This window comes from Morus notabilis, unplaced genomic scaffold (genome assembly GCF_000414095.1).
Source record: "Morus notabilis unplaced genomic scaffold, ASM41409v2 Scaffold300, whole genome shotgun sequence".
In the NCBI taxonomy this organism is placed as follows: Eukaryota; Viridiplantae; Streptophyta; class Magnoliopsida; order Rosales; family Moraceae; genus Morus; species Morus notabilis.
In genome coordinates, this window is record NW_010362092.1 from 7951 (window position 1) to 17324 (window position 9374).

Sequence of the window (9374 nt, forward strand, 5' to 3'; positions counted from 1 at the left end):
AAATACTCCAATTCTTTCTAACTTTGAAAGGATGAAAATGATTTTGGTTCTTCACTAATTATATATTATGAGCTATTTAAACAGGGAGTCCTAAACTGGCAATTTGTGTAGACGCTTCTAGTTATAATTTGAGCTCTAGTCTAAAAGGAGACTGTAAAGTCCTTTTGGACGTGTTAGAGGCGGATGAAGATCTCCCTGACTGGAGAGTGAAGACTGGAGTTTGTATTTTTAGTACCGTTTATTTTACCGATTCGAGTTTAAAATTTGAGTTTTATTATAGTAAAAAATTCTCAGAAACAGTCATATATAACTTTTTTACTTTAGTAAAAAATTCTCATATAAAGTTACATCTCAACTCGAATTAAAAACTCGAATCAGCAAACTAAACGGTTCTATTATACACTTCTTAAATTGCATATGTCTATTTTCCTATTTTTCCTTAAATGGCTGTCTAAAACTTGTAACAGAGCTGGGCTGTTGTGCTTGGGATGGGGAAGTTTTTCTTTCTGAGAGCCTTTGAATAAATTTCACTTTTTTTACAAAAAGAAAAAAAGCAAAAAAAAAAAAAAAACAGCAGGGCAAATGTAACATTTTTTTCTTTGTTTGTGTAACATAGTTTGTGCATTCATATAACAACCAATAAAATGTAATCTACTATCATGTTACATGTCATTTGCTCCAGTATTAGCATAACGTTATATGTTCATATGAAAAAGTCTTAATTATAAAAATTTCCTCTGAACTACGACCTTTATAACATTTTGCCTCCGATTTTTAAAACGTAACATCCACTCCTCTTAAAGTATGAAAAGTTAACAAAAAAATCCCCTTCCATTAGGGTTTCTAACAAAAGTGACACTTGTCACACAAATATCGATTGTTCTTAACTAATTTAGTGTAAAATTACTCTTCTACTCATCACTTTTAAATTAACATTTCTTAAAAACATATTTTAATTTTCATTTAATGCAATAATAAATAAAACAAAACAATGGTACAAAATTTTTAATCTTAATCTTCATAATAATTGATTAATTGAAACTCTTTCAGAAAAAAACTAATTATCTTTAAATTCACAATATATTTTTTTTAACTTAACTCATAATATATTTTTAATAGCATTTTGAAAAAATGTCAACATTCTAAAAAAATGTATATATAATATATATATATATATATAGTATATACATGTAAATTAGAATTTAAAAGGATTTTTTAAGATTTAATATTTTTAAAATTTAATTTTTTCTAAGATTATCAAAATACCCTCGAATTCTTTCCATCATCATCATCATTATCAAAATTTAATTTAGTATATATATAGTATATTATTAACGTTTCATAGTTTAGGGAACATATATTACATTTTAAAAATCGGAAATAAAGTATTACCTGAGTTATAATTTTGAAGAAATTTTCATAATTAATCCCGTGAAAAGTGTTACATCTATCAATTGCAGACTCTATATACATATAAACCAGTGAGCAGGAAATTAGTTTGGTTGAGAATCGTCCAACCCTAATGAAGATTTAAGTAGCAAATATAAACAAAAATACATGAAAATAAAGAAACAAACAAACCTATTGAAGGATCTTTTTTGATACTCTAACATATTGATAAGTCAAGTTTTTTTTATCTATTTAACTTGTATAAAATCACATAAAAATTAAAAATTACATAAATTTAATTATTAAAAAAATCTAATTTATCAGTACGTTAAGGCACCGTTCACTTCGTTGATTCGAGTTTAGAATTCGAGTTTTTCTACAGTAAAAAGCTCTCACAAACAATCACATCTAACTTTTTTGCTACAGTAAAAAGCTCTCACATAAAGTCACATCTCAACTCGAATTCTAAACTCGAATTAGCGAAGTGAACGGGGCCTTAAGTGTATTAAAAAATCTTCTATGAAAATTTGTGGTGGCCACTTCTCTTCAACTGAGGTGCGCCAAATTGCCATTGCTTGAGAGATACACGTGCAGGTGCATTATTAGAGGAGGCATTGGAGAAAGGATTCTTTTTTTTGTTTTTTTTTTTCAAGCATCAAGTGGCAAAATGAGCGTTGACTAGAGTGAAATTAGAGAGGGTGGTCTTCCATGCCCACTAAACGTTCCTTTCCATAATCTTGCGCTCTTATTGTTTCATTTTCCTTTTAAATTTAGATTGTGCGTCAAAGCTTCTATCAGAATTTGGATTTTTCTTAAGAGTCCCATGTCTTTGCTTGTTGCTGAAGTAACCATGTACGAGAAAGCTGTCTTAACAATACGATTTAATTGACTTATTTTAGTCCAAACAAATAAGCAAATTTCACTTATTTTGTTTTATTATCTCCTCGTTCGGCGCTGCACCAGCAAGATTCTTTCACCTGTTATTCTTTCTGTCTCTGTGGTACTCTTAGGAAATTGAGTCTTTCTTTAGTTAAGGCCTATATAATATATATTATATTAAAAGTGAATTCAGGTAAAAAAAAAATATTACGAGAAAAAGTTAAATTTAAATTTTTATAAAAATTTTATTATAATAAAAATTTAAGCTGTAATTAAAATTAATAAAATAAACGGGACCTATACTTCTTGAAAATTTAATCAAATGTAATTTGAGATTTTTACGATAAGGTTAAAAAAATATGGAATTTTGACAACTGTCTGCTCAACTTGATTAACGCAATATGCCTCATTTTGATGATGATTGCGTTAAATTAGTGACGAAAAATTCTAACTTCTCAATTCAAATGTAACACAAATATTTTAATTTTTTAACTTTTAATCCCTTAGAGCAAATAAAAAATTTGAACAAATTTAGTAAAAGGTGACACATTACAATAATTTTACAAGTTCAAGGGTTGTTTGTCAAAATTGAAAGTTTGAGGAACAATTGTGCTAAAAACTCTTGATTTTGTGTCAACTTTTTTCCTCGATCTTTTAAAAAATTAGAGCCAAATTGACACGAAACTAATAATTCAGGGGTAAGTTGACTTAAATTAATAGTTTAGGAGGCATTTATTAAAATATAAGTAGTGTTATGCCATCAATTTGTTAGGTTTGCAAATGTAAGGACATTTTAAACTGGGGTAGATACTTTAGAGAGTGAAATGAATTCTTTTTAAAGTTTAAGGGCATATTAAAACAATGTATCAAGTTTAGGAGGTATTTATAAAATTAATCCAATAAATTTATATTATCAAACTGATTTTATTTTAAACCATTAGATTCACGTCGACTTATATAATTTTGTGGTTTTTTATTTAAACTTGATTCTAATTAATTCAAATTACTTGCTTTCTTCATAGCCAAAAATTCTCTCTCCTTATATGTTGACATCCCATTAGTGCGGTTAGGCCCTTGCTCCCTTTTACTAATTTTTATGACTCCGCTTCTGTCTTATGCCATAAGTTTCTCTTAAAAGAAAATGTTAGTGTATGAATCATTTTTTTTTTCTATAAATAGGAACTGCTATTTTAATTATTAAATTAACTTTTTAACAATTTAACCTATAATCAGAAAAAGTTCTGTATTACTCGTTGAAAATTTTTAATATTGACACTCATAGATTAAACTATTGAAATTTCTAATGGTAGTAAAAAAAAAAAAAAAAAAAAAAAAAAAAAAACCTCACCTATAGCTTTTGAGCTTTACATTCGCCATTTAAACTTTAAAAATACTCATTTTACCCAATGAATATTGAATTAGACACGTGAGCCCGTTTGGTTCATGAATTAGAATTATGAGATTAGAATCATTTTTAATTTACGTGTATTTTTTGTGAGAGAAAATACTGTAGCGAATCATGAACTATGATTCGAATCAGAGAACAAATCCTCCAACCAAACGGGGGAATCATACGACTTTTGATTCGTGACCTTCCTATGGCTACTGCAACACCAAAACTGCAGCGCTGCTGCTGGTTTCCAAAAGGAGTAAGCTTTTCTTTTTTCCTTTCCTTTTTTTTTTTTTTTTTCCTTTTCTGAAAAAGAGGAAGCAAGTGGTAAAGGTTAACGTAGTCACTGACCTCTGATTTTTTTAATTAATTAATTAATTAATTTTTGGTACAAACACAGAGGACAGAATGTTGAAAAAAATGATAAATATGTGCACGTTATCATGGTCATTTCCCACCGCATCAGACACATGCAAATGGCTTCGGAAAACAATAATAATAATAATAATAATAATAATAATAATAATAATTATTATTATTATTATTATTATTCTTTAAATAACAAATAAAAGATTGTAACAGTCCTCACGTCGACATGCTGCCAAGTTGGATATATGTGACCACTTGATGCAAATAAAGTGGATCACTATGTTATGAAGTACAACTCTTTCAGAATATCGAGTTCCCCTCGTCAATCTTTGTAATTCTGGGCATGCCAAAGTATGTAGTTTTGATGATTGGCGCAACAAACCTTGCATTTTGCATACTCTACACGGCTTCATTTGTTAAATTTTTGCAGTTTTTTAGTCCTGTAACCTTGTGATGCTGTCGTTCAGTTAAGTCTGAAAATAATGTGATTATTCACTTTTTTCTATTGTTTGCGACAGTATGGGGATGCTTACGTGATGCGACCGTGATCAACTTCCCAGGTCTTTTAGGCAGAGGAGCAAGAATTGGATCATACATAGTTTTTTGCCGTCGACATAGGAAATCATCCTAACAAAATACACAGCGCACTTCATGGAAGCCCATAGCTTTGTTTCTGTTTATTGTTTAAAGAGAGACGGATGCAGACATTGTCGTGGCGATAGATTGAAAAAAAAAAAAAAAAAATTACTAGGCACTGAATATCTGGTTTAAATTTTGTGGTTTACCTTTTTTTTTTTTCCTTTACTTTTTCTTTTCCCTCCTTTTCCATTCGTACTAATTCCTGTATGTGTGTAAATTATTTGTTTATTACATGAAAATTTTAAAAGTCATAGGGAACACAGTTTGAAAAATTGGAAGCAGAAAAAAAGTACTTGCCTCATCTCCTGTACTAATTGTCTCCTTGGTAGAATAAAGCTTCTCTATACAGTTCAAAATCCAGATGATAGTTTATCTTCTACCTTAAGATACTGAAAAGTCAAATGTCTAGTTTAGATTTGCTTTGCCGATCAATTATTTGGTTTTCTACCCTATTAGTGAAAACTGCTATGCATGCAGTAAAAAAACTTTTATTTTGGACTCGAGCGATAATGTGTTTTGTTTTTTGTTTTTTTTGTTTGGTTTATTGTTTATTGTTTTTTGCTCAGTAATTTGCAAAAGGACTGCTTTTCTAGGCATGTGTTTACATTATCACGGGTGTTTCACACTACTTAAGCTGCCTCAGTTGGAGCTACTAAATGTTGTCACCCTTCATTGTGAAGATTCAATAATGTGATGATAAAATGCCATTATTATAGAATAATAGAATTCCTATGATGAAGCATGTAGAACTCTCTTTTATTTCTCCAAGTTTCTTTTCAAGATTTTTCGCTACTCAAAATCCCACACAGAGAATCCCCCACTAAGCAACAGATACAAAAAGTGAAAGTCTTGACGTTGCAGACTCGCATGCGGATACATTTGCAACAGTGCTTCCATGATGATGTTTTTGCACTCAAAACTCTTTTGCAAGTGAAATTTGGACCATTTACAAGAAATATGAAGCTAAACAAAGTTCAATACATATTAGAAGCAAATAATATCATCTAACAGATTGTGTAAGTACCTATATACAATGTTGATTTCATGTTGCTTATATAATCAACTAAAACATAAATTAATTAGTCGCTAGAAATTTGTTCGTTCTGTAATTCAGAACTAAAACAAGACTGACCCAACTCAAACCATACCTGTCTGAACACCTTGATGATCATATCATGGTATTCATCAGAATTCAATGTCAGATAACAAGCCAAGAGTTCTTCGAGCTCCTCCGGCTTGCTCATCTTCTTCTCCACAATCATTTCAACCATTGAATCTTTGAAGTCTTTTTGAGGGTCAAATGAACTCTTCACCACTGCAAAGCTGTCCAACCCTGTCTTTGACTGCTCAACTGTTCCTCTCTCCTTGACCTCCTTCTTCTTCTTCTTCCTCTTCATCTTCAACTTGGCTTTCTTCATGTCCTCAAGAGCCTTAACCTTGCATACTTCAAGCCTCGAGGCGGTTCTCGGAGAATAAGCTCTTGCTTTGTTAATCTGCTTTGTTCTCTTCCTCTGCTGCTCTTCTCTGCTTAAATACACAGACTTCCTTTGTTTCTCATTCCTTGACTTCACCTCTTTCATCTTCAGCTCTTTCATAACTTTACAATGAAAACCCGTGTTTTCTTCGGAGTGTTCTTCACTGTTTTCCAAGTTGAGTCCTTCTTCCTCAATCGTTTTCAGGCCGGGATTTCTCGCACCAACCGGAGAAACATACCTGCATTTCCTTCTCGTCTCGAAAGCTCCCGATTCTCCTCGTGATTTCCTCTCTTTTGCAGTTCTATTACTTGTTGGTGACCTCAATTCTCTCTCCTTGTTCGACTTCTGAGCCTCTTTCCTTCTGCAGTTTGGACAACTTGGAACCGGAGTTCGAAGCTCATCATTAGGATCATGCCAAACTGATTTCATACCGAGAATTTTCTTCACAAAGTTTCTACCGCAATGGTAGTGTCATCAGAGAAGGAGGAAAGCTTATTCCTGGATGGAGTTTTGTCAATGAAGAGGATGCTGCGGAAGAACTCGAAGAGGGTGTGTTAGGATCAGCCAAGAACGAAGACGACGATATGGGAGGAGATGCCAGCTCCGGAGAGGAAGATATTGCCCGAGCAAAACACGACGACGGTGCCTACAACATAGATGGTACAGTAGGAACCAGCCCCAAAGGTCTCTCTCCACTAAATAACTGGTAATATATTTCACTTCTCTTACTGACTTTCTAAGGAGAAAAATTTTGATGTGGCACGGATGAACAATTCTGCTCATTTGGGTACAGTTTCAAAGACTGGCCCAAAATTTTGTAAAGAGCTGGATGGCATGGATGCACAAAAATGTAGAAATTGTAGGGCGCGTTTGAAACTCGTTCTAAAATTATTATTTTTTCGTATGAAAATGAAAATGAAAACGTTTTCAATCTCAGATAGAAATTATTTTTGAAAATGTGTTTGGTAGTTTTATCAAGAGATTGTTTTCAGTGTAAAAAAACTCATTAATGTTTCTCTTTCTCTCTCAGCTCGAGAGAGGAGAAAACGAAAACAAAAAATAAAAAATGACTAAAAGTCATTTTTCATTTCTCTCTTATTTTACACTAAACTAAAAAATCGTTTTCATTTTTATTTTTTGTCTTTATTGTGCCAAATGCTTTTTTAGAAACGTTTTTATTTTTTTTCTCAAAAAATATAAAAAATAAAAACGAGATCAATTCTAAATACGGCCGTATCATCCTTGTTTTGTCCGCACCTTCTAATCATTTAAAAATCATTATTGTCGGTGCTAATTGTAGATCTCTCCACATTTGGTCTCGGGGAGAATGTGGTCCCGTTGTATTTAGGCTCGAACCGAAAATAATCTTTCATGTTGCCCCTATTTTGCGCTCCCCCATATTTTGTTTTTAATTCTTTTTTTTTTTTTGGCCCTATGTGCCCCACTAAATTTATGCCATTACCAAAAACTTTTGTCCACTTTTCTCTTATTGTTTCCTAAAGGCTAAAACTTTCTAATGATAAGATTTATATAATTTTCTTTGGAAAAAAAAAATTTTCAATCACGCTCAAAGTTGTTAAAAATTTTACAATATTCTAATTGCTATTGACTTAAATTTATAAATCCAAACAAATGAGAGTCCAACTGTACTACTACAAAGTTTAAGATTTTCTTTTAACCAATGCGATGCCTTAAAAAAAAAAAAAAAAACAAAAAAACAAAAAAAAAACCTTAATTTTGCCCCACTGAGGGGCATAATAAATGCTTAGCACTAATTCTTTAATTCAAGAGCATGAAACTATATGTGAGGGGAAAAAAAAGCATGAAATTATAGAGGGCAGATCAGTGTGCTTAAATAACTTGGTAAATTTTGATTAGAAAAAAAAATTGAGAAATAAGACTGTTCAATGTAGTATGAGACAAATATCCTTTAAAGTGTATGAGTCTAGATTTTTATCTTTTAGTCTTATTAATATCCTTTAGGAATCCCCTAAAAAATACATCCAGTCTTTTAATTAAATAACTATAATAATTAAAAATGTATTAATTAAAAATAAAAGATAAAAATTCAAATTCAATTTTCTCATCTATCGACTGTATATCTCGTTACTGGGCACCCTGGAAATGGCCCACGAAGCAAGAAGATTCATGACTTAACAAACACAAATTTCATTTAATGTGTGAAAGCTCCTATCAACTTGAGTATGCGACAATTCAATGATATTCGCTTTGAGGACCTCACGAGAACAATAAATGATTCTTACTATACACATGTCACAAGCCATTACTCGTATGTTTAAGCTTGGTTTGGTAACGAACCATGCAATGATGATATGAAAGCAAAAAGGAACAAAAAAAAGTTGGGCCTTTATTGTTTGAAAGGGATCGAAAAGATTTGTGTACTAAAATATTGGTGGTTAAAATCACTCTCTATACTTGATTGATTTAGAGGGGAAATATATATATATATATATATATATATATGTTTAATAACAAATATGTTTGATATAGATATTTATCCAAATATTGGATTAATACTCATGAAAATCCTATTACTCTTCTCCATAAAACAGTGTATTCTATATTTATACATTAATGTTCCCATCTATCCACACCTAATCTCCCTCATTAACAAATCAATAGTCATAACAAATAGATGTGAGTGCATTATGAATCCATAAATGACCAACAATAATAGATTTTAAATTCTTCTCATCAAATTATAGAAGCTATCAAAGTTTAGCTCAATATGTATTTTTAAATACATAGGTGTTTCTTTTAGCAATATCTTCATTAGAACAATATAGCTAAGATCATCTCATTTTTTTTTTTTTAAACACACTACACAATCTTATTAAAAATGAAGTGCACAACTTTATTTACCGCTTATTAGTTAATGATTTGTACAATGTACTTTGAAATTATACCTTCCGAATATCAACACTTTATATATATAATTAAATGATTTATTACTATTATAGGAGTCTTATGATATTTACTCACAAATATAACAAATTGTAAAGTTATAGAGTCTAATTATTGCCTAAAAGGCATACATTTTATTTTTCATAACGTTATAATAAGTTTACATTATGCTTTAAAATCACTTACCCAATAGAAAGAGGAGGAATGATCGTACTTTTAACTTTTTAGTTTTTTTTTTTTTTCAAAAGAAAATTTTGAATAATATAAAAGATATATTGTGGAACAGTTTTCATAATTCCTGAATTTAT

The 9374-nt window shown here is 30.8% G+C and overlaps 1 protein-coding gene across 1 annotated transcript; it reads right to left on the bottom strand.

The window, feature by feature from the left end:
* Positions 1–5685: 5685 nt before the first annotated feature.
* Positions 5686–6570, bottom strand: LOC21391148 (transcription repressor OFP5). The gene has a single exon (XM_010101091.2). The coding sequence runs from the start codon at positions 6568–6570 to the stop codon at positions 5746–5748; it is 825 nt and encodes a 274-aa protein (XP_010099393.1). The 3' UTR covers positions 5686–5745.
* Positions 6571–9374: the final 2804 nt, after the last annotated feature.

What these genes read in the sequence shown, in the direction of transcription:
- LOC21391148 (XM_010101091.2), bottom strand. Translation starts at nt 6,570, where the DNA reads ATGAAATCAGTTTGGCATGATCCTAATGATGAGCTTCGAACTCCGGTT.